The sequence below is a fragment of the Oryx dammah genome, unplaced genomic scaffold (assembly GCF_014754425.2).
Source record: "Oryx dammah isolate SB20612 unplaced genomic scaffold, SCBI_Odam_1.1 HiC_scaffold_26, whole genome shotgun sequence".
In the NCBI taxonomy this organism is placed as follows: Eukaryota; Metazoa; Chordata; class Mammalia; order Artiodactyla; family Bovidae; genus Oryx; species Oryx dammah.
The window spans coordinates 22,694,782-22,720,529 of record NW_024070210.1 but is presented as its reverse complement, the minus strand read 5'-3'; the positions used below and the strand labels follow the sequence as shown (position 1 = coordinate 22,720,529).

The following is a 25,748-nucleotide window of genomic DNA, read 5'->3' as shown; positions in this document are numbered from 1 at the left end:
ATTGAAATGCCCCCATTTCATTTTCTAAAGCATTCTGGTGGGATTATAGTTTACATGAACTACTCTGAGACTATGGGAAACTTAAAGTGTTTCCTCCCCACACAAAAACCAGTGGACTTGTTTGAGTGGTTTGTGCTGCTGCATAACCAGTCTTTATCCTAGTGATTAGCTGAACTCTGAGTCTCCCTTCTGCTGTGGAGGATTGCCCCATCTCTAACCCTTGCATTCCAAAGGTTCTGATCATCCCACCTTATCTTGTCTTCACATTTCTTACCTTCCTCAGGAATGAGCTTTACAGAAACTTGAACAAGACTGGGTGTGTTGTGCAAGGAAAGACTCTGGACTGCCTTCACCTTTTTCACCCCTCACCAAGAGACATTGGGAATGAAATCCTCTGTTTTCTCAAAACGCAGCAACCTTATTCTTTACTCAGGCCGAAGGTCTTCCTCAGTGGGCAGATGCTGTTGAGGCAGTTATTGTGTGGTTTTATGCCTCAGATCCTTTATTTGTAAATTTGAAAGAAGACTAATAACTTTAAAGTATTTTGAGAATCTCAAGGCTCAGAAGATTATAAATAACAAGAGATTTTTTTTCCCTCGTCTAAAATGGCAGCACAGATACTGTGGTTACTTACTTAATAGATAGCGTGTGGTCCCCGGGCCATATGCAGCTGATGGGTTTTTTCCAGTGTGCTATTTATAGAGCTAGATCAGAAATATCACTTCCGTTGGAACTTGACCTACAGACCATCGGCAATTTTAAAGACCCAAGGAAGTAGAGTATATACTAAATACAGCTGGTTCACAGGTTCAATTAGTGAAGCACAAACCTCCAGGGAAATTAATTTTGCTGGAGGACAGATGTCTGAGCCTGTCTCAATCACTTTTTATTTAAATTAATTTTTATTGGAGTATAGTTGCTTTACAATGTTGTGTTAGTTTGTACTGTACAGCAGAGTTAATCTGCTATATGTATACACATATACCCTCCTTTTTGAATCTCCTTCTCATTTGCCATATGGCCTTATGGAACTTGTCAATCGTCTTGAATCCTTATTCTCAAATACCCTATCCTCTGTAGTCTTCCCTCTTTATAGATAGCCTCTTCAGCGTAGGTTGCTGAAATTCTGGCTTTCTGCATCAAATAGCAAAAGAGCTCACGATCCATTAGCAGAAGTAACTCAGGCTACTCTGGGAAGCTTGGGAAAAAGATCTAAATATTTTCCTCTTCATCTTTCTATTGAGGCTAAACAAGATTCTCAGTTACTTCCTCACTTCAAATGAGTGACCCAACAACAACAACAACCAAAAAAAACATATGCTGAAGCTCAGCAACTTCCACGGGCCTGGTTTTAAACGGGAAACTGAATTTAATGAATGATAATCCCTTTCTAATCCCTACTCTCTCACTCAGACTCCCATCTTTAAGCTTTGTTCTTATGAAGTTGTGTTTGCTGGGATTTGGCCACTGGCCAACACATGTTTACCCATCAAAAGGTTTTAGTAGGTAGGATAGACTAAGAAAATCCCTAGTCTGGGGAGAAATCTTCTCTTAGGAAAAAGGAGCCCACATCTGCACTCTTCAGTCTTAGATGAGTGCTGGGTGGGGCGCAGACATTGAGAAACAGCACCCGGAGTAGAGCAGTCTCAGACTTCCTGGAAAAAGTAAGGTCCAGAATGAGGAACTAATTTCTTGCCATTAAAATACCATAGATTCAAAGTTCTTTGTACAGGCGGGAACATTTGAGATCATTTTGAACAACCCCTTCTTGTCGTGGATGAGGAAACGGAGGCTCAGAGAAGTGAACTGACTGGTCATTACCAAGATCTGCTCCGATGTTCTCAGTTACATCATTCTCTTCTCCCACCTGGTCTCATTAAAAGCCCACAGCTAGGGACTTCCCTGGTGGTCTAGTGGTTAAGAATTTGCCTTGCAATGCAAGGGATGCGGGTTCCACCCCTGCTAGGGAAGTAAGATCCCACATGCCACAGAGCAGCTAGGCTGGTGCACCACAGCTAGAGAGTCCACGTGCTCTGGAGCCCATGTGCCACAACTAGGGTCTGTTCACCACAATGGAAGTTCCCACGTGGTGCAACGAAGATCCTCCATGCCTCAGCTAAGACCAGACACAGCCAAATAAATAAATATTAAAAAAAAAAAAAAAGCCCACAGCTAAGTCAGAAATAGAATTCCAGGGTCCTGTCTTCCAGCCAGCCATATGCCATCATGCACCATATAGAACACGTTTCAGATGTGAGGATGAGAGATCAGAAAGAGAATGTCAACTCCAGTGGTTAACAACACCATCCCCTTCTCCGAACTTATTTAAGTACGGAAAACATTTGTATTTTCATCCTTTTTTGTTTTGTAAAATTTCCTCTTTCTACTCTCAATAAATTGTCTTTCATTTAAAGGGGCAGGAGAGACCTAATGTCCAGAGGAGCCAGCCCTCTCGGGCCATAAACTTCTCTTTCCCCTCAGTTCCCAGTTCCTGGGAGTTGCTGCTTTGTTTACATTTTTTTTTAAAGCATGGAAAAGTCTAGTCTTTTAAAGTTGACCTTTTGCCAGAGTGCACACTTTCATGTTATATACTGGAGATTCCGTTTGACTTCCCAGAAACGCTTAGCATAGGAGTCATAAATTGCAATGTTTTTAGAGAAGGAGTTTCCTCATTAAAAGCTCCCTCAATACTGACACTGGTTGGTACCAGAGGCCCATTACCTTTTTGGAAATCAAGGCTACATAGCAACCTGCTTATCCTCCTCCAGACTGATTGCACAAGGACTACACCCTCTGTGCAGAGCCGAGAGAGAGAGAGAGAGAGAGAGAGAGAGAGCTTCTTACCTTATAAGAAATTTGTCTTCGTAACCACTCCCACTCCAAAGGAGTAGGGGAATGGATCCAGAGATAGTAGTCATGAAAGATATTCCAGAATCCAAATCCTGCTGTTTAAACCAATTCATTACTGAGCTTTACTAGCCTGCCTCATTGTAAGAATTTTAAAAAAGTACTAGATGATGATTAAACTTCTTTTCTCCCTAGAATTTTATCTTCAGTGTTTGATCATCATTGTTCCTGTCATTTATACATATCAAGTATCTTCATCTAAGGGTCATCAAGAACCTTTGGTTCCTGGAGGCAAAAATTATTATTCACATTTTACAGATGGATAAGCAATCACAGAGAGAGGGTATGCTTTGACTTACCTGAAAGTGTCTCTGAGACAGTAGAGGATGACTATTCCCTCGGTCTTTTTAAAAGAGATCTGGTGGTGGTGGTTTAGTTTTAAGTCATGTACAACTCTTATGATCCCATGGACTGTCACCAGCCAGGCTCCTCTGTCCATGGATTTTCCCAGACAAGAATACTGGAGTAGGTTGCCATTTCCTTCTCCCGGGAATCTTCCCAACCCAGGGATCAAACTCCCTATCTCCTGCATAGCAGGCGGATTCTTTACCGATGAGCCACCAGGGATTCCCAAAGAGGCCTGACTTCAGTGTAAATAAATTAGATTTCCTGTCTGGAGCTTACTCAGGTACTTCTATAAGCTCAATCTTGTGACCATGAAAAATCTCCAATAATGAAAATATTTTAAAAACCCAGTTCACTTATTTGATTTTTTATTTGTATTGGAATCAACCAAATTCTAGTACAATGAAGTCATACTGCCTTGGCAGATCTAAATATCACAGTCATCGAAAAGGAGGGAGGGAGAGAATGCCCCAATTTTTGTACCTTCTGCTAAAATGAGCTTAGAAAAGATTCACATAGCTGTTTCCTGACCAATTAGGTCATTGGGCAGGAAATCACCTTTTCTGAAAAGCCAATAAGCAGACTCCTTCTACCTTAAATTTTCTATAAACAGCATTAATGACCATCTATGCCAGCCCTCACACAGCAATGCTTAAAAGTCAAAAGACATTAAAGACCACTGAGTTTTCTAGTTGAAAATAAAATTACAAATTTATAGTAAGTGATAGCTTCCCCACTTCCTTTTCTCAAGCCATGCCACCACCTATAACCACTCTTCAATTGTTTTTCCATATTCAGAGTCCTATTCAGTGAAATAACTTTTCAATCTTGACCAGATTTTTTAATCCTCCAACCAGAGAAGGTCAGTTTCAGGCCACCTGATTTGCCTGAATCCAGTTGCTGGGCCAGTTGAGTGAGGTTAAATAACTTGCCACGCCAGGGCATGTAGCGTCTTTCTGGAAACCCCTTGCCCTGGGTTATTGCTGTACATCAGAACAAAGGAAGCCGAGTATAGAGCCTGAGCGGCACACAAAGTTCAGATGAGTTGATAAGAGGCTCACAACAGACTTCCATCAGTGTCTTCCCAGAGATAAGCCTCTGGGCTCTTCAGGCCCTGCCCAGCCACCACCACCCCACCCACCCCAGGCTGGCAGAGTGGCCAGCTATTTGACATAATGAGCCTAGAGAAGGCTAATTGGAATAGTGGTTAAGACCCAGTCATATACCTGCTACTATATATAAAAGAGATAACCAACAAGGACCTACCTGTATAACACAGGGAACTCGACTCAATATTTTGTGATAATCTATAAGGGAAAAAACCCTGGAGAAGAAAATGGCAACCCACTCCAGTATTCTAGCCTGGGAAATCCCATGGACAGAGGAGCCTGGCGGACTATGGTCCATGGGGTCGCAAAGAGTTGAACATGACTAAGTGACTAACACTTTGGTAAAGGAAAAGAATCTGGAAAAGATATATATAATCTGAATCACTTTGCTATACACTTGAAACCAGTACAATATTATGAATCAACTATACACCAAAACAAAAAACAAAAAAAAAGACTCAGCCTAGTTTTGAACACTGGCTCTATCATTAACCAACCTGTGACCTTGGGAGAATTACTTAATCTCTTATAGCCTTGGTCTGTTGATAGGTACATCTTTTTTGATCCTGAAAACCACCTCATAAGGTACATCAAAAAAGATGTACCTAAGATACAAAGCTCAAACAGGGTATAAGCCTTCCTTATTTAAAGGGCTTACCTAGTGCCTAATTTATAGTATTATACTTTTGTTTTTCCTTATCAACTAATGTTTAACGTTTAACATTTCCCATTTCCTTATCATATAAGGTCCTGCTGTTATTGCTCTTGTGGTGGCTTAGCATTTGTAAACACTCCTGAAGATATAGCTCCCTAAGCTTGCCCACTCAAGGTTTCCATTGGAAAATTTTCTCTGGTTATTGTTGTTCATGGCCCTGGGTTAAGGACCCAAGCTTACCTGTCTGACAAGCAGCCAAGCATGTGGGTCCTTTTCTAAAATTCTGTTTTCATTTGTTTAGGGACATGGAATTCTTTAAATAGGCACTACTGCCATTTATAGCTCTGACCCCTGAAAATGTCTTTTGGACCTGGGCAACACCTACAATTGTATCACCACTTTTTTTTTTTTTTTTGAGTGCTTAACTCATTAGCAAATCCTCAGTATTCACATGTAGCTCTTCCTTGGTGAACTTTCAAATTCATGCTCAGTTCATCCTATCACTTGGTGGGCATGAAGCCACAAGCTTCTAGAGTTTGCTTGAAAAATGTAAACCTATTAACTTTGGCTTAAGCAAGATCGGATTAAGAATGTAAATCTGCTGCTAAAACAAATGTATAACATAGTTCAAAGTTTAATAGTAATAACTTAGTTTCTATTTAACCACAGTTTCTGAAGCATCCTTTGGGTCTTCAACCTCGTGAATCAGGCATACTAATATAAATCAGACTTGGACTTGGTCCTCTTGAAATATACATCAGAAGTGCTAAGAAAAGCACACAAGTAGCATGCCACAGGATAGAAAATGGCAGCAACATGAGAGAATAATATAAAGTGTCATGGGTATTTGAAGGAGGAAGGCATTATTTCTGTGATGATCAGGGAGGTGGCGTGTAAGAAGGAGTATTGAAGATGATGCGTGGGCGTGGAGGTGGGCAACACGAGGAAGGAGTGATTACATTGGAACAGAGTCTTTATGAAGTGGAATGGAGGGAAGACGTGTGCAGAGGCAGGTCAGACACAGCTGCAAGAGCGCCAGTCTTAGGAATTTAGAACTCTTCAAAAGAACTTGGGGGCTGCCAAAAGTTTCTGAGCTTGCTGCTCGTAAGTGGAAGGGCAACACACTTAGCTGTGTGCCTGGGCAGCTGAATCAAACAGTAGAATAAAGGATGCTTTCGTAGGGAGAAACTCAGAGCAGCATGGTGACCGCAGCCATCCCTAGGTGAAAGCTAATGTGCCTCTGATCTAGAGTGGGGTAGAACGAACGGATGTAGGTGAGACGTTTACAGTGAAACGAATCTGACTTCACAGTTTATTGAAACTGAGAAGCACAGGAGAGGGAGACATTTTTTAAATGGAACTAACGTTTCAAATCAGATTGACTAGAAGGCCAAAGAAGGAGGAGTAAATTTATACGGGAAGCGTATAAGCTTGATTTGAAGATACTGAATTTATAGCACCCAAATTCATCATGTTAGGCCTGCAGATCTGGTAGTTGAAAATGAGGGACGGGTGCTGAGGTAAGTGGGACACTAAGACAGAGACTTAGAAGTCATTCCCCCTGGGAGTGTCATCCTTGTCAACAGTGAGGACATCCCGCATGGAGCAGACATTGCAAGCTTGGTGGGAATGGGTCATTTAACATGTTTAAAAATTGTTTTAAATAAACCAGCATTTTCCAATCAGAAGATTGTACTTAAAGTATCGGTTTTAAAAATAAGATCAAAAGATATGGCTAACCATAAACTCTTATTGCCATGTGACAATAGCAGCTGGAGCTGGTTGGGGACTGTCCCCTTGAAATCATAGGTGAATTGTCTAATTCACCGCCATCTCCACTATTCTCCATCATCTCCTAGCACTTAATATTAGACGGAAAGTGGATTAATGATTGCCTAGGGCTTCAAGGCAGGAAGGAAGGGCTGGAGGCTTATGGCTAAGAGATCTGGAGTTTCTTCTGGGGGTGATGAAATGTTCCAAAGCTGATTGTAGTGATGGTTGATCAACTCTGAATATAGTAAAAACCGTTGAACTGTACACTTTGAATGGGTGGATGGTACATGTGAGTTGTCTCAGTAAAGCTGTTTTGTAAAAATGCAAGAAAAAGGAACATCAGTGGCTCCTGTCCTTTTAGTGTTAGCTGTTTTATAGCAGAAAATACTTCTCTGTTAATGTGTCTCTATCAAAAACGGGGGAATGAAAGATGGACTGAGAGGTCCATGTATTTCAAGAAAAACGGGAGAGAGTACATCTCTTTGTGGTAGTGAAGACTTTCTACCAGCTAAGATGCAGACACTTGGTCTCTTTATTAATACACATTACCTTCCTAGCCACTGAAGGCATGTGGGTGTTAGGGAAATAACTGCTCATGACCAGCTCTCTGGGGTCCACCCACAACTAAGGAGAGAGAGAGAGAGGAAAAGCAGAGAAGGAAAAGGAATACTCAACATGATTGGTATAAGGAGAAGCAAAGAGGCTAGTATATTGGATACTGGAAGAAGCTTTATCAAATGCTGACAAGACTCCAAGGAGGATGGAGACAGAGAAGTCAGGAGGTTACGGGACCATCCATCCAGAGAAATGGGGCCAGAGAGAGACCCAGATGCAGGTGACAGAGCATTCAGAACACCTAGTCCTGAAGTTAGCAGTGTGGTCAGATCAGCACAGTCCAGATTATTTGTTTTCAAATTAATTCATTTGTGTTTTGAATTGTATATATGATGAACCAAGGTCACCCTAAATTTTATTCTCTCCTTCACTAAATTCTCCCTCAGTCTGAAACCCCAGACTTGTTGAGGCCCTAATGTGGATGATATCCAATTCCCATATCTGCTTGAACCAGAGAAAAATATATGTGGTTTTTTTTTTTTTTTTTAACCCATGGCTTCTCACCATCGGCTCTATTTTATCTGGGGCTGGATAATTCTTTGTTGTGCGGACTGGCCTGTGCATCACAAGGTGTTTAGCAGCATCCCTGACCTCTACCCTCTGGACACTGTAAGCACTCACACCTCGATATTGCCCACAGAATCATTTCCAGCCTAGAGCCACTGAACCACATTTACCTGTTGCTGTATTTGAGTCCAGGAGTTATCAAATCCCCTATGAATATGCAGTGCAGGTGAGGAATAGATTAAAGGGATTCGATCTGGTAGACAGAGTAGCTGAAGAACTATAGATGAGGTTTGTTGCACTGTTTAGAAGGCGGTGACCAAAACCATCCCAAAGAAAAAGAGATGCAAGAAGGCAAAATGGTTGTCTGAGGAGGCCTTACAACTAGCTGAGAAAAGAGAAGAAAAAGGCAAGGGAGAAAGGGAAAGATATACCCAACTGAATGCAGAGTTCCAGAGAATAGGAAGGAGAGATAAGAAAGCCTTCTTAAGTGAACATTGCAAAGAAATAGAGGAAAACAACAGAAGAGGAAAAACTAGAGATCGCTTCAAGAAAATTAGAGATACCAAGGGGACATTAATGCAAGGATGGGCACAATAAAGGACAAAAACAGCAAAGACCTAACAGAAGCAAAAGAGATTAAGAAGAGGTGGCAAGAATACACACAGAAAAACTGTACAAAAAAAGATCTTCATGACCCAGATAACCACGATGGTGTAATCACTCACCTAGAGCCAGACATCCTGGAGTACAAAGTCAAGGAGGCCTTAGGAAGCATCACTATGAACAAAGAGTGAAGGTGATGGCAATCCAGCTGAGCTATTTCAAATCCTAAAAGATGATGCTGTGAAAGTGCTGCATTCAATATGTCAGCAAATTTGGAAGACTCAGCAGTGGCCACAGGACTGGAAAAGGTCAGTTTCATTCCAATCCCAAAGAAAGATAATGCCAAAGAATGTTCAAACTACCACAAAATTGAGCTCATTTCACACGTTAGCAAAGTAATGCTCAAAATCCTTCAAGCTAGACTTCAGCAATACATGAACTGAGAAATTCCAGATGTATAAGCTAGATTTATAAAAAGCAGAGGAACCAGAGATCAAATTGCCAACATCCATTGGATCATAGAAAAAGCAAGAGAATTCCGGGAAAACATCTATTTCTGCTTCATTGACTACGCTAAAGCCTTTGACTGTGTGGATCACAACAAACTGTGGAAAATTCTTAAAGAGATGGGAGTATCAGACCACATTACCTGTCTCCTGAGAAGCCTGTATGCAGGTCAAGAAGCAACAGCTAGAACTGGACATGGAACAATGATTTCCAGCCATGGCTGGGAACCCACTGGTGCCTCCTGACCAAGCACTCTCACCAAGTGCTCGCATCCCTGATGGGGTTTGTGGTCCTGTTTATTACCATTCTTCTGTCCAAGTGTGGGCCTGATTCCCTGTGGAAACCAGGGCTTCCATAACAGGGATTTCCCTAAGCACAGAGTTAGGATCAACGTGGTCAGTAAACGTGCAAATGAACATTTTTTTAAAACACCAAAAAAAAAAAAAAAAAAAAGAAGATTGGGAAAGGAATACGTCAAGGCTGTATATTGTCACCCTGCTTGTTTAACTTCTATGCAGAGTACATCATGTGAAATGCTGTACTGGATGAGTCCCAAGCTGGAATCAAGATTGCCAGGAGAAATATCAACAACCTCAGATATGCACATCATACCACTCTAATGGCAGAAAGTGAAAAGGAACTAAACAGCCTCTTGATGAGGGTGAAAGAGGAGAGTGGGAAAGCTGGCTTAAAACTCAGCATTCAAAACTCTAAGCTCAAAAAAAAAACCAAAAAAACTCTAAGCTCATGATGTCTGGTCCCATTGCTTCATGGCAAATAGATGGAGAAAAAGTGGAAACTGTGACAGATTTTCTTTTCTTGTGCTTCAGAATCACTGTGGATGGTGATAGCAGCCATGAAATTAAAAGATGCTTGCTCTTTGGAAGAAAAGCCATGATAAACCTAGAGAGTATATTAAAAAGTGGAGACATCACTTTGCCGACAAAGGTCCATGTAGTCAAAGCTATGGTTTTCCCAGTAGTCATGTTTGGATGTGAAAGTTGGACCATAAAGAAGGTTGAGTGCCTGAGGAATTGATGCTTTCAAACCTTGGTGCTGGAGAAGACTCTTGAGAATCCCTTGGACAGCAAGGAGATCAAATCAATCAATCCTTAAGGAAATCAACACTGAATATTCATCGGAAGGACTGATGCTGAAGCTCCAATACTTTGCCCACCTGATGCAAAGAGCCAACTCATTAGAAAAGACCTTGATGCTGGGAAAGATTGAGGGTAAGAGGAGAAGGGGGAAACAGAGGAAGAGATGGTTGGATGGCATCACTGACTCAATAGACATGAGTTTGAGCAAACTCCAGGTATAGTGAAAGACAGGGAAATCTGACATGCTGTAGTCCATGGGGTTGCAAAGAGTTGAACATGACTGAGTGACTGAATAACAAGCTTAAGACCATGCAGAGTTGGCAGAGCACCCTGAAAGTTGGTGACCCAGAAAAGAAGACCAATTCCTATTTCACACAGAGGGTGAACATGAGATGATGCCATGAGCAGGCAACAAATGAGACATTCAAGGCCTCATTTTGTTTTAGCTGATTCAGTGGACTTCAGCCTTTTGGTACTTGGTCTCCCCATTGGAAAGAGATAGCATTTTGAGGATACAAGGTAAACTACAAGTCCACTATGCCCCATCAGGCTAAGATTCATTTCATGGCCCAGGGCCAAAGTGAACACAGAAACTTGGAGGAGACCTCAGAATGTGCTCCAGATGAGAGTCAGTGCTGACTTCTAAGTGATGGGACTTGTAAGCCTGCCACTAACACAGAAGAAGGGAGAAGTGCAGGAATGTGTTCCTTCTGGTTATGTCAAGAGAGATCAGTGATGCTCTGGAGATGTCAGAGGGTAGCTGAAAGGCAACTTAGTATAGACTAGAAAGTCAGGTAAAGTTTACTTCAGATCCTCCCCCTTATAGGAAAGTCTTAGAAGGTAAGAGAATGTTTCTCTTGGGATAAGAATGTCTAGTACAGACTAGATATGAAATGATGAGATCTTCCAGATTCCTCTTCTGGGTTCATGTATGTTCAGGTTGGAAAGGCATAGAAATTTTATATACATATGCCACCATTTCTATATTGATTAGGGAAATTGAATTAAGAGTCTTATCAAGCTGGAAAAGTCTTACAACTTTATTAAACTGTTTCATAACTGGCTCTTATTCTGTGTAGTCGAGTTATGCCTTTCTGCTGTGAATGTTGAGTAGCTTGATTTATTATTAGCAATGGCTTGCACTATAACCTCTTATTGATATATAACTTTGTTATCTCTGAGCCCAGTGGTGGTTATTTTCACTGAGGCTGAAGGAAACCCATGCTGGTTTTTCTTTTTAGTCTCATATTCCTTAAACCCTTGCTTCCTTCTTTCCTTCATCAACTTTTGTAGCAGTGACCTGGGCTCCCAAGTACTGTTTGAGCAATGAACAGTGATTGGACTTTTGCTTAAGTGAAAGACCTTGATGAGACTGGGTGTCCGTAAGCGTGCCTTTGTTCTTTTTCATTTCAGGCACTTCTAGATCTAGCTGTTTGACAGCTGCGCTAGGAAACACCTGGAGTCACAGTGTGAACACCCGGCTGATTCTCCAGTACCTTGGTTCAGAGGGAAGACAGGTGAGTGCTTTGACAATGTTCTCTGACTGTCAAGGTCAGGGAACAAGATGTACCGGCAATCTGGGTGTTCATCTTCTGAAAGCATTGGCCGTGCTGTCTGTGCTGGGCCAACACTGTCAGAGGGTGGGTAAAGAAACCAGTCTCCCTGCCTACCTCAATAGCAGTTCTAATAAATTGGGAAGATAAGTCACACACAAGGAAAAAATACAAAAAATAGAGCGTTGCCCCCTGATTTTTGCCAATAGCTTGGTGAGTGACCAAGGTTTCCACCCCTAAGGGATCTCCAACACTCTACCTCTAAAAGGTGAATACATGATCATTTCTCTTAGCTAGTATTTGTTAAGGGCTAGATAATTTGTGTATAAATTAAATAATGATGATGCTTTTTCTTGAGGTTAGGATGTTTTGAAATCCTTAGGCCACAAAGACTCTGCTAAGTGAATACACTCTTCTCCAGATCCTGGGTACTTTTGCATTAACTCATAAACCAGTAGGTTAAAGTACTGAATGAGGCCAGAAATTATCCAAAAGGATAATGACTCTCTCAGAACTCTATTAATGCTGTCTATCCTGGACTCAATTCCCTACCTGTATCCAGAAAGGTTACTTTTTACATCTTTCTTAATTTCCCCTCCCACTCCAAAGAAAGGAACACCACAGTCTGACCCCTTCCGTGAAAAGTTTCATAATTAGGCAGTTTATTTTTCCTGACACAACTGAGCGATTTCACTTTTACTTTTCACTTTCATGCATTGGAGAAGGAAATGGCAACCCACTCCAGTGTTCTTGCCTGGAGAATCCCAGGGATGGGGGAGCCTGGTGGGCTGCCGTCTATGAGGTTGCACAGAGTCGGACACGACTGAAGCAACTTAGCAGCAGCAGCAGCAACCTCAACTTTATCCTGCTATGTGGACCAGGCTCCATCTTGACCTCTCCTACAAGTGGGAGGAAGAAGACAGGGGGATTATCCTGTTTTGTTGGATGGGGCAGAATTCAGAACCCAGACTTGCCCATCTTGCTAAATATATAACAAATCCAAGTTATTAATGAAAGAGGCATGAAGTATCATGATGGTGGTCCTTTCTGGAGAAGGTGGTGGGAAGGGAGTTGTTTCCCTTTACCTGCATTAGGTAAACTGGCTGTTTTTCAAGGAATCAGGAATCATCAAAAACAGACATGAGTCTTTGCCTGTTGCAGACATAACTCTCTTGAGTGCCCTTGGTTACAGACCAGAGACTTCTTAGTTTGCTCAGGACTGTGTAAATAACATTCCAGCTCAATGATTGAGTCGGCCATATTCTGAGAAGATAGAGCTGCTTGTTTTCACTGAAGGGAACATTCTTGAGTGTTCAGGCCCTGGCCTGCTCATTACCTCAGTGATACCTTTTCCCTGATGATTTAAGTATTCTGGGTTCTAAATCCATTACTTCTCTTTCAGTGGAACATGTTAAAAAATGTTCTGGTAGAACCTAATAACCTTTGGTTTGTACCTTAAGTTATAAATCATGTGAAATAAACCCTGTTTATAGCCATCAGGGATACCATTAAGGATTGTCAAGCACTACTACCTAAACTCTAATTTGAGAAAGCAAAATTGCTTGTGAATGCTTTCATTTTCATGGATCCTTAACTTTATGCCTTCAAAACTTGTAATTTATCTCAGTTCTTGATTTTAGATGGTACACTGAATTTTTTTATTCAGTTTATTGTATAGGGTACCATGGATTCCAGGTTCCCAGATCCCAGTTTTAGTAATTCTACTTAGCATTTATTAGTAAATAAAGAAGTCAGAGCCACATTTTTCTTTTCCTTTTGTTTTAGTAAATTAACTAGTCATTTCTATTTTGTCAGTGTAACAGAATGTAGCTGGCGGGCTACTGTTATTTGTGTATCTTTGGTGAGTGTAGGTTTGGGTAGCTCTTGGTTCTTGGCTCATAAGGTCAAATGCAGGCCACTAGTCACAAGAAGAACAGAAAGCAAAGCAAGCATAGATCAGTGACAGTCTATCAACTCCTATCCTATTAGATAGGTCAGCAGTGTGATCTTAATCTACAAAGGACAACTTGTTACCATCATTATTAATCCATCGAGTGGACTTCAATGTTTTGAATCATGTTTGTGCACAATAATCGGAAATTAAAGTAAAATATGACCAGTGTTAAAATGGCCAACCCAAGCAAAAGAATGTACATTTAATTAATTTATAGAAATGTATGTGACTTTGGGGACCAGTTGTTAAATGTGTGGCCTAACAACCAGGATAAATGTTGGTACTGAAAACATGTCTCTGTTTGATGACCTTATCTTGCCTTAGCAAAGGGTGTACCTAGTGATTCACTGAACCTTTCCTGTGATCTTACTTCCTGATCAAGTAGAAAAGCCGTATGAAAGCCAAACTTTTTCTGTGATATGGGCACAAAATAAGATTTGAAAGCTACCTTTTAAGGTAATTGCACAAAATATTTCCTTCTAACTCAGTTTAGTAGGAGAATTTGCCTGGATCATTCTAGTGTGGGCAGACCCATGGAGCACCAGCTACTTGGGGAGGATACCAGGATAGGCTTTTTGTTTTTTTTTAACGCACAGGTAGAGGCCACTAGACCAAAGGATCAAGGTTATAGAATAAGGATTATGTTTTATCCCCTTTCTATGACACTGAGCTCTACAACAGGGCTCTTGAATGTGAGGCTTAGTCTGAGACCACAGAGCTGGAAGGGGGTCAGGTCAAGCTGAGCAGATCCGCGAGCCGATTAACCCGAGAGTTGAATTGTATAGTCCAAGGCAAGGAGTCCGCCGTGGGTGATTATTTTCTTTACACCCTGGAAACTTTGTAAAATTATATAACCAGGAAAGAAATCTCCTTATCAGGGCACAAGCCAAGTTAATTCTCTTGTTTATTCTGCTTCGGGATTGAAAAAAAAACCCTTTTAAGAAGCTGGGAAACATTTTCTTTTGGACTAATTTAGCTTTTTTTCCATTTGACTTTTATTTACTCTTTCCCTCCTCTCCTTCAATCTTGCCCCACCCTTTTTGCAGCATTTTCATTCTTACCAAAGACATATCCTTAGAGTTAAAATGGCCTCTACTAGGTGTTTGGTTTTGTTTTTGTTTTTTAATACTCAAAAATATGTTTTGGTCCACTATATGCATGGTGTGGGGATGCAAAGAAGTAGAAGACATAGTTCCTGCCTTCAGGGTTCTTCCAGTCTAATACAGGAGATGAACCAAAATGTGAGTATGTTAAAGAGCAGACTCACACTGAGGTCCTGTCACAGGCAGTGTTTGATTTGTGATCTAATAAGTGGTTAAAAACGATAACTACTTTGAAGCCAGAGGAAGGTGAACTCCTCAGAGGCCCATTCGTCTTTTCAGGCGAAGGTGGGACTTGAGTATCACTTTAAATCATCATTTCTCAAGCCCTGGCTGCATCTCCCACTCACCACAGGAATATTTACAAAATACCAACGCCAGGGCTACACCCCAACCAAGTAAATCAAAATCTCTGCTGATGGGGCCAAGAGTTGGTGTTCATTTTATTTATAACACTCCCTCCAGTGCTTCTACTGTGCAGCCAAGGTTGAAAATCTCTGCCTTAAATAGATCAAATTAGGTGAGTGAAAAAGGAAAGGGAAGATGTGGGAGGGAAGTCAAACAGCAAAAGAAGAGAAACAGAACGACAGGTCACGTGTTCAGAAGATCCAGGCTGAGGTTTGCCTTTTAACAAGAGCAGAGGGTTTGGGTCACACATTCATTTGATACACCTTTATTTAATCACCTCTTGGCTGCCAATTTGTGTGTAAGATGCTAGAGATTCAAAGTGTAAGTGGATGTCCTGTAGTTGTTCACAGATAAACATCTAAAGAGGACATGCTGTACCAGCATCATGCATCCATTGAGCATAGCGGAGGTGGCAGCTCTGCAACAAAGGAAAACCATGAATGAGGCAGCGGCGCACAGAACGGATTGGCCAAGGACTCCTCTGGGGCAGCTCTTATAGTGACCAGGTACCTTGTAACAAGGGACTGGAGAAGTTAGAATGAGGGTGGCTATACTTGAAAGAATGATGAAAAAACTCGATGAAATATTCATACTATTTCTCTTCAGATCCTCATGTAGTCTGTTCATACAAACCACATATGGGATTATATAAATTTTTAAGTGCCCTGGAAGGAGTAATGAAGTAAATTAATCCCAACTAAGCTTCACACCCCCTTGATGAAATAAATATTATGACTCTCTTCTTTCAACAAATTGGAGAGAGGTAACTTTTTCATATAGGAGGTTTATTTAAATGGACTTTATAATAATATTTTCATCTTCTGCTTAGAAGGCACTCTGAAGTTTCAGAACACTGGAGGGAAGAGCCTAAAGACCAATCCTGTTACTCAAACTCTGATTCTTACTTGAATCCTTAGGCTTTTTTGAAGTCCCTGGTTATTTTGCATCTTGAAAGTATTTGGTGTTTCCTTTCTGGTGATGGAATTCTTCACTCAGTATCCATTTTGTGTTTTGAAAGATTCAAACCCCATCACTGTGAAGATTTTGTAATGCGTGCATGCTCAATCGTGTCTAACTCTTTGTGACCCTGTGAAGGCTGTGACTGAATCTTAACTGTGTACCCTCAGAGGCAGGACAAATGCTTGACACTCACACATTCAATGCATGTATTTTGAAAAAGAAACTCCTTGCATCCACACATGAACGCAGTCTTGAGGAAGAAGGATATACTGCCTATTTAGAATCACTCTTCCCCATAGAATTTGAGTTTTCCACTGTAAAAGTTCCTTTAAATTGTTAGTAATAGTCATATTTAAAGGTAAGCATCAAATCTTATAATTCAAGCAGATACTTCTGTAGATATACTGTAAGAATACTGAGTATAGGAAAATCTTTTTGCAGAACCCGCCTGCTGGGGGCTGTAGGAGAGTGGGAGCCAGGCTTCCCTTGAAATCCCAGTTGGAATTCCTTTGTGTAAGCAAGCCAGAGGCCTAAACACAGACCCAGGCTGAGCACAGGAGGAGTCCTGCAGCTGCTCTCAGGGAACAGGCAGCCAGGGGACTTTGGCTTGGGGGGAAGGATAAGAAATCTTTGCTGCTATCTTCCACCGGTCTTAAGTTCTCTACTCTGTGGTTGGAAAGGCTTAATGAAGGACTGAAAAACTGAAAGAAAAGATGATAAATCTTTTCTCCCAGATAAACTGAAGGGCAGATTTGGGGCAAGAATGTCAAACATATATCCCTATTCACCCAAACAAAGACAGAGATTGGAGATGATGTTTTGCTTGATGTTAAGTCAGTTTTATAAACCTTTATGAAACCTCTACCTTTGTAAAATGGCTCCAGGGCACTCATCTTGTTTGTTCCTTTATTTTCTGCCCCAACTCATCTGCTTTTCTTAAGCAAACAGACTGTTTTTTTGTGTTTTTTTTTTCAATGGTGACTTGATCCAGCCAGAGAAGTTTGGCTGTGCTGCAGGGGTGGGAGAAATGTCTTTTTAAGCATAAATATCTGCAGAAATAGCAAAGGGAACAGAGAATCCCAGCCAAGTACATTGCCTTGGGTATAAATGTTCCCTCCCTTTCAAAGCCTCTCATGTGTGAAGTCTAACCCACTGCTCACACTTCCATCGGAAGTGCTCTAACAGCTATTGAGAGTCTGGGAGAATGTATGAAAGGGGAGCCCAAAATGGGGACTTTTTAGAGGATTCTTTTTTCAGGTCACCAGGTAAGTGTATTAAAATCTAAGGAAATCACACCTAAAAGTAGACAGTAACAGCAAATGAATGCAGTGAACTAAGACTCAGAGAGCAGAAAGACAGGTTCTGACCTAGAAAGGGTAACTTACATACCCAAGTACACACTTCCTGTTTCTATCTCCACGTTCGAAATAAGAATATAATTATCTTTCCCACCACTTACCAAAAAAACGTAAACTCCATAGGGCTCCCTTTGAAAAAAATGAGTGTGCCCCCAAAATCACTCCATGTGAATGGGCTAAAGTAGAGAAAACTTTTCCCTTTTCCAATGAAGAGGTTCCATTGGAAATTGACAGTTTAAAATGTACTTTGCACAACTGCCCCCAGGCTTCTGATGGGAGTGCCCCTTTCAGATACTTTGTACGTGAAAGACCGCAGACCTCTGCTGAGGAAAAGTGCCCATGTTCCTAGGAGATTTTGAGCCACTTGAGGTCAATAGAAGTTTCAAGAAAAATCAAACCAAAGCAAGAGTTGGGGAACCAGCATAAAGTTTTAAATGTCTTTATTTTTTCAATCAAATAGAGTTGCAAAATTAATTGTTGCCACCCTTTAAAAAAGGTTCAAATACCTTTAACACCAAAAAGTAGAAAGAATACGTTTGTGAATAAAGAATACTGCTGTAAATTGAATGCATTTGTTTTTATGAAGGACTTAGTACATGTCTTCATTTCTCTCTGAGGATCACAGCCTCTGGCGGTCAGAGGCTGAATGAGTGGTCCAGTCACTGAGTGTTTAGGTGACTCCCCCTGTGACGAACCACTCATTTCACCGGTGTTTTGTTACCTCCGTCATTCTCCTCCAGCTCTGACTAGTTTTATTTTTACACACTGTCTGGCACCAAATCTCCTTATTCAGTGACCCTCCCAGCTCTAACTTGCCAAGTAAACCAGAGCAAATAGGTGAATGAGAGATTTCTAGAGAAATCTCAGCTGTGGCAGGAAGTAGAAGAGACTCAGGGCTTTGGAATCAAACTGAAGGCCTCATTGTCAGGCTAGGGAAACAACAGAGGAAACAGCTACAAGATCTCGTGGACAAGGCAGTGACCTGGGAGTCAAGGATGCTGATAATTAGTTGGCTCGTTTGAAAATGAAGGTTGGACAGGATGTTGTATTTTAGCCTTGGCTGGTTAGCTATAGAAAGTGAAGTCGCTCAGTCATGTCCGACTCTGCGACCCCATGGTTAGCTATGAGTGAGGGAAAAAACGGAGTTCTTTGGTGAGGAGAAGCAAAGGAGAACGAAGGATTCCATATCTCTGTAAAGTGTAAACTGATTTACAAATGAACCAGCACTTTCACTAGAACAAAACCGTTTAGAATATGACAATGTCCCTGTCCTGAGATACCCTCTAGGAATCATCTCTTCCAGTGACTATCAACTACAGTGGGAGGAAGGCTTAAGAGGGAGGGGATATATGTAAACTTATAGCTGGTTCACGTTGTTGTGCAACAGAAACTAACACAACATTGTAAAGCAATTATCCTCCAATGAGCAAAATAAAAAATAATAAAATTTAAAACAAGAAAACAAACAAAATCCCAAGTGTTCATTAACAGTGAAGATACCTAGGCCTTGCCCCTAATGACCACTCAGATAGGGCCAGCACTTTCGGTGATTCTCACAGGAGTGGTCTTCAGACCCATAGTCTATTTTAGTCCCTTCATCAAAGGGTTAACAATTAGGGGTGACTTATTCAGTATCACACAACTAGTACACAGTAGAAATGGAACTGGAGTTAAATTCTCTCAACTTCTAATCTGTCGCTATTTTCACTTTGCCAACTTTTAGTAAGAAAAGTGGGCAAAAAAGTCCCCAACCCAGTCAAATTACTGTTTGCAGGCCATGTAATATTTATATTCCCTCTGACTTTCGGTGCATAAAAAGGTTCCACAGAACTCTGCAGAAAAATATTTTTGAAAGGTACCATCCCACCCCACATTGCAATGAATTATCAACCTTTTAAATGCTTAGGCCCAGGCATGTGAATAAGTGACTTTTTCCAAGTTGAACCTCACCATGAGCGTGGACTTCCCAGTTGAATGACTTACAGACAACATCCTGCAAACAGAGCTGACTTCTCTGCCCCTCTCCTGCAAATGGTCTTTTGTGCTCATAGAGGGTCACCCTTAAAATCTTGAGCTTCCTGTTGCCTATCTTCATAGGCTAGATGTGCTCAATGGTTTTTGAGTACTGGAGTTGTGTGTCTGGTTTTCTCAACACGGGAGAAACTTCATAGCTATATTTTTTACATGTTTGCATCTTTAGTTTGAGAAGTCAGAGTGGGACAGAGAGAGCAAAGAAGGCAAGAAGTAGCCCACGTGGGGACCTGTTTTCTACCATCTTGGGGTCCCACTGTTTGGTAGTGAAAAATATCCTTTCTCCATTTCAGTGCTCTAGGCAACACTAATTTAAAGCTTCTTTCATTTCCAGGAATGGAAGGAAGTTCTTTGTGGGTATCAGATTTTATAAGTCCACATGCATTTTTCCATTAACTTCGACAAGAACCTTTTAGTATACATCTCATCATCTTCCTTTTCACAAATAGGTAAACTGGGCTAAGAGGATAATACTGTATATCCAATAATAGTATTGAGATTTGAAGCCAAGTTTGTGTTAGCTCTGGAGCTTAAGTGTTTTTGGCTATACCATATTCTCTAAGATGAAGGAATTTATTTTTAATTTAGGAATGAAATGAGATGCTAGAAAATGAAGCTTTGTCTTAGTGATGATTCTTTTGGCTTGTAATGAATAGCTCTTATTATCTTTCTGTCTGATTTTTCCCTGGAGATGGCTGGATCTTGAGTGTCATTGAGCTTACCTCCAAAGTTTACTGAATTGCATATTAGAACAGCACTTCTGCTCTGGGGCAGGGACATTAGGAAGTAGGTGATGGGCCACTTCTTGCTTTTGTCTCTTACTCTTGCCATTATTTTGCTTGTGACTTCTGGCACGTGACTGATTCAGAATGCTCCTTGCCCTGTCCGTGTACATGATTTGAAAAACACAGTTTGTCACACATATGAACCAAGGAGGTCCAACTTACAGAACTCATTGTGTGGTTGGTTGCTGTGGATGGTAGAGTTGCCTGCCTGAGCCTGTGGCCTCTGCTTCTCTCCCAGGGATCTGCATGGTGCGATGCTGGTTTGCCTTTCAGTCTAATTGGAGCAGCACACGACGTGGGGCTTCAGACCCTTCCAAAATCTTAACAACTTATGAAATTAGGTGTAGGGGTATGGGAAGCAGACAAAGCATTTGCATGATGGAGATGTGAGGGGCAATGAATCAAGTATGTCTCTAGAATTCTATTTGAATATATATGTCTGAGTGTGTGACCAAAATATTTTATGATATGCTAAACATTATCTAATGCATGATTGGTTGTCAACTGCAGTATGACTCATTGAGCTTTCCTGATTTCTGCTGATCTAAGTAATTTGCGATTTTCAGTTACCAGACTTGACATATTCACTCCTTCCTTCCCTCAACCTTTTCCTACCCTGTTGATCCTCTCTCCACACCCACCCCTCCAGTCACCTTCGGATTTTTAAACCAGTCAATGACTTCTGGCAACTGCCTTAGAGTTCAAATGCATGAAGCAGAGATTTTTCCACAGAGGGTCTCTTTCTGAAAGTTTCCCTTCTTGGCTTGGCAAAGCTTAAGAGTTCTGGCGTCTAGGACAAAGAACATGTGTGCTGGAGTCTTGGACCCTTGTTTTATTGTTACCAAAGGGATCATGATTTAGCGAACACCTTTGGAGAGCCGAGCTACAGTGGCCCTACCCATGCCTACTTTCTGAATCCTCGACCTGAGCGGCCGAGCTGAGATCATGATCCTTGACTCTAAGTAACAGAATTCCCTGTGTGTCACATTCCAGAAAGAGACGCATCCATATAAACCTGTAAACGTTAGAAGTGAGGCATCTGGTGTGTCGGGAAGGGATTGAGCACAGATCACCCTGCACAGCCCTGACTTTCTGGTTGCTTTGCTCAGTCTTCCCAACCATTCACTGAGTTTCCTTTGTGCCAGTCACTCTCGTAAGTACTTTGTGGGCATTTTCTTCTTCAAGCCTCACAACTACTCTATGAGAGAAGTATTACTTGGTATACTTTAAGATGAGTGTATTGAGGTTTCCAGAGTTTTTAAAAACTGCTCTGAATCACATGGCTTACAAGGGGTGGCCCCCCTATACATACACACTCTCTTCCCTACAGCCCTCTCTTCTTAACCATTATCCGATATTGAAAATGTTAGTCGCTCGGTTGTGTCTGACTCTTTCGTAGCCCACCAGGCTTCTCTGTCCAAGGAATTCTCCAGGCAAGAATCCTGAGTGGGTTGCCATTCTCTTCTCTAGGGTATCTTCCCAATCTAGTGATTGAACCCAGGTCTCCTGCATTGCAGGCAGATTCTTTACCATCTGAGCCACCGGGGAAGCTCTCCTGTACTGAAGCCCATGTTAATATAAGATTATTCATGCACACTGCTTGGAAGTAATTGCAGAACATGTCTCCAAACACTCACTGTGGTGTGGCCACCTTCAATGTTTGAACCAGGGAGAATGCTGCATTCAAAGAGTGGACTGAGTCTTTGCCTTGAGAGAGTTTTGTATAATAATCCCTAGTTATTTCCTACGATGATGTGGCTCTGGGTAGCTACAGAACACCCTTGAGGAAGAATGAGCACCATGGGACATGTTCAGCTCCTCTGAACCTCACCATCCAGTCAAGGGACAGCCTGGCCCTTCCTCTCTCAACTGCTAAGTTCTGGCCTTTCCAGCCGGTTTCTTTTTCACATTCTGATTTGGCTTCAGTGTTCTGCCATGTTCTGTCAAAGCTGAAAAAGATAGTCTCTGTGGAGTCTTGCCCACACTGGAGACAGATCTGTGCCCACCAGTTCATGGTCTCTTCCGGTGGGAACCTGCAGGCCAGGAGGTACAGTGGCAGAGACATCCCTTCCCTCGTGGATGATACAGCATGATATATAAGCCATCTCTTCCTCTTTACCCTTTCCTTGCAAAGTCACTTTCCCCACGGAGTAGTCAATGCCATGTTTTACATTTACAGCCTTCCTGAGTCATCTATTCCTCTCTGAAAACATTATTCTGCCCCTGCTGAGGAAGATTCGGTCACTGTCTAGTGAAATGGGAAGACTCTGACAGTTCTGTGTTCTCTGACAGGGGCCTCCTTAAAATACAAGTGCAATAGATCCAGTGTGGCCTCTTCCCCTTCCACAGGCATGCTTATACCATGCTTTCTCTCTTCTTTATAGCTAGACAGTGTTCTTTCCAGACACACTATCCTATACAGCCACACACGGAAAGTTAGGCTCTTCTTTGTGACTGGTCTCCACTTTCTACCTGTGACTAACCTAACATTCTGGGACTAACCTTACGTGTTTATAGCCCTCACTCAGAGATCCCTGGGACAGCCTCTGCTAAGAGCATGTCAGCATTTCATCCCATGCCTGAAGAAGAATAGTTCTTCCCAGAAGCCAGCCTTTAACCTATTAAACAGCAAACGTTTCTACCAGAGGCTTCATTTGTCTCTAGGACCCCTGTGTATAGGGAGTCTCATTACACGCTGTGGTTGTCCAAAAGCCAAGTATTCGCAAAGAAAACCCACTGAGACAAGTTGGCTGAGTGACGGCCATAGCATCTGTGAAGTCTTGGTCACTTTTTTTTTCCCCTCTCCTAAAAATTGAATATTTTCCCTCAGTTAAGAAATGGTATACATTACAGCTTTAAAGTCTTTCGCAATAAATCTTCTAGAGTCTGCAATTGTAATAATAGTCCTTTGTGTATGCTCTAACCATATACATGGATCCTCTTATAACTCTTCTCTTTTTATCTGGACTAGACCATTAAGTGTTTGACACTCCCCTTTCCTGCCATCCTTTCCTCTCTCCTTCTTCCTTTTCTACCTTCAGATCTTTGCCGGGTAGATATGTGTGCCAAATGCTGGGGATATGAAGTCAAATGAGTCTGATTTCCCACCCCCAAAAGCCATACAGCAGAAGGAAGATGCCTAGTAGAGAGTGACAGACATAAATATCAATATATACAAGAAGGGACTGAGGGAACTTCAATGGAGGACAGAGTGGTCATCAGTACTGGGACACTCAGAACCCTCAGCAGGGAAGACATGGTTAGGGGAGGATTCAGAGGAGGGTATAATGTTTAAGACTTGAAAGGCATATCAGTACTGGCCAGGTAGGTGGGAAAGAAGGCTGAGGAAGCTGTATGAACAAAGGCTCCAAGGTGGGAACTGCAAATGGTCCTTCTTTAGTGCTCCTGGGGAGAGGATATGGGCGTCTGTGCAATGGGTAGGGTGGGGGGAACTGAGCCCTGTGTAGAGAGATAAAGCAAGAAAACATAGGACAGATTAGACTTGACTATGAAAGCTTAGAAGCCCCCATGAGAGACTTCTAGCAGGGCTGTGACATCAGATTTATACTCTGCAATGTGCTCTTGAGCAGGAGTTTGCCATATGGGTTTGGAGGCATTTGAAATAAAATACAAAGAAATGAGGGCTTGAATGGGAACAGTGGCCACTGAGATGGAGAAGAAGGAAAAGAGATGCAACGACTAGGAGGCAGGATCTACAGCATTCTAGCACAGTGATTGGCTCTGGAAGGAGGTTGAAAGGAGGGTCGTTTCTGATATAAGTGAGTAAATGAGGTTATTGTTCATCTACTCACAGACTGGGCCAGTCCAGGAGATGAGCAGGCCTGGGAGGGGGACAAGAGCTGGCCTTGCCCAGAACATACGCCATTCCCTACTTATGGGACAGAGTAGCAATTTCCTCTCTTCCACCAGACCTCAGTGACTGCCATCAGGGATTAGGTTGGAGATCAGAAGGGATTTTTATAACTGTGCAGAAGCTTAGGTCCAAATGTTCTCTTCTGCCCTGCTGACCCTGCACCATCTCTTCCAGCCCATTATTCCCTTCTTCCCAGCCTTCAGTGCTATTTCCTTCTTTTAGAACCCTAGTTTCCATAAAGAGACAGTGGTCATCAGAATGTGCAGGAAATTAAGTTTAGAAACACATGCTGGGGAAAGTGAGGACAGGTATATCTCCTGCTCCAGGGTTCTGGGAAACTTCAGGTCTAGGGGTATAGAATCAGTAACCAGTTTGGAGAACTACCAGTTTAGGCTTCAAAGTTTTGTTTGTTAAAGATTCTCATCTGCAAATTGGGAATCAAGAGGCCCTGCCTTGTTGGGTCCTGCCAGTCAATTGCTTCTTTGCTCTCAGATACACTCCCTGCCTTTCCTCTGCTCAGGTTAGTACCACAGGGAAATGACCATGTGATCTGCCTTTCCCAGCTCCCTTTCCATTGATTCTTAGTTTGGGGCCCTGGAGGGAGAATGAAGAACAGAGGTATGGGAGAAGCCACATATTTCTGCCTTCCTGTCTCTTTTTCTAGTGATGTCTCCAATGACCCCAATTCTTCCTCCATGATCCCTTTGTATGGGCTTCTAGATGGTGCTAGAGGTAGAGAACCCATCCATACAGGAGATGTGAGAGACATGGGTTCAATCCCTGGGTTAGGAAGATTCCTTGGAGCAACCCTCTCCAGTATTCTTGCCTGGAGAATCCCATGGACAGAGGAGCTTGGAGGGCTGCAGTCTGTCGGGCCGCAAAGAGCTGGACATGACTGAGCAGCTGAGCACAATCCCTTTGTGGACCCAGCTCTGTGAAGAGCTGGAGATGGGCAGCTCCATCCTCTGAGCCCTAACAACAGCACCGCTTCCTTTGTTACTCCCGCCCTAGGGGTGATGGTGGCTTCTTACTGTTGCTAGTCTCTATGTTGCTTCTCTGTTCCTTATTCTCCTTTCAAGCTCTTCCAACACATTTGTAACTAGTTGTCAACATTAAACTCTCTCTCTTAAACTACCTGGGGTGAGTCCCATTTTTCTGATGGACCTTGACTGACATGATCTACATTAGCTCTTTGGTTAACACATGGATATGAGACCCTAAATAGTCTCCATTGGTTGTGTTCCCCAAAGGGCTCCTCTGTCTGCCATGATTCTCCAGTCCTGAGAGTTGGGTTCCTGGACTGGGCTGTCTTGGAGGGCAAACATTTTGTGCAGTGCTTCTTGAATGGCATGAGAAAAGGAGTTCTCTTGGCTCAGTCTCCTTCCTGTGGGATTTTCCAAACTTTCCAGATGTATCTAAGTTCAGGAAGCATTTTAATGGCTGGAAATAATGCCTCATGGGGGCTTGGGGGCTTGAAACCCACAGAACACCTAAAGGAGGTGTGTTGAAATATTTCATGGGCAGTATGTACGTATCCAGACCCTGCCTCTCCCTGTTGGAAGCCTGGCAGGCTCCCTTCCTCGTCGTGGAAGAAGAGTTGGCAT

The 25,748-nt window shown here is 42.1% G+C and overlaps 1 protein-coding gene across 3 annotated transcripts in view; it reads left to right on the top strand.

Moving 5' to 3' along the window:
* Positions 1-25,748, top strand: part of RAD51B (RAD51 paralog B) — a 610,539-nt gene that overhangs the window by 539,211 nt on the left and 45,580 nt on the right. For all 3 annotated transcript variants that reach the window (XM_040226222.1, XM_040226223.1, XM_040226220.1), the window contains exon 9: positions 11,535-11,638. In XM_040226222.1, coding sequence (XP_040082156.1) covers positions 11,535-11,638 — 104 coding nt within the window. The remainder of the gene's footprint in view (positions 1-11,534; positions 11,639-25,748) is intronic.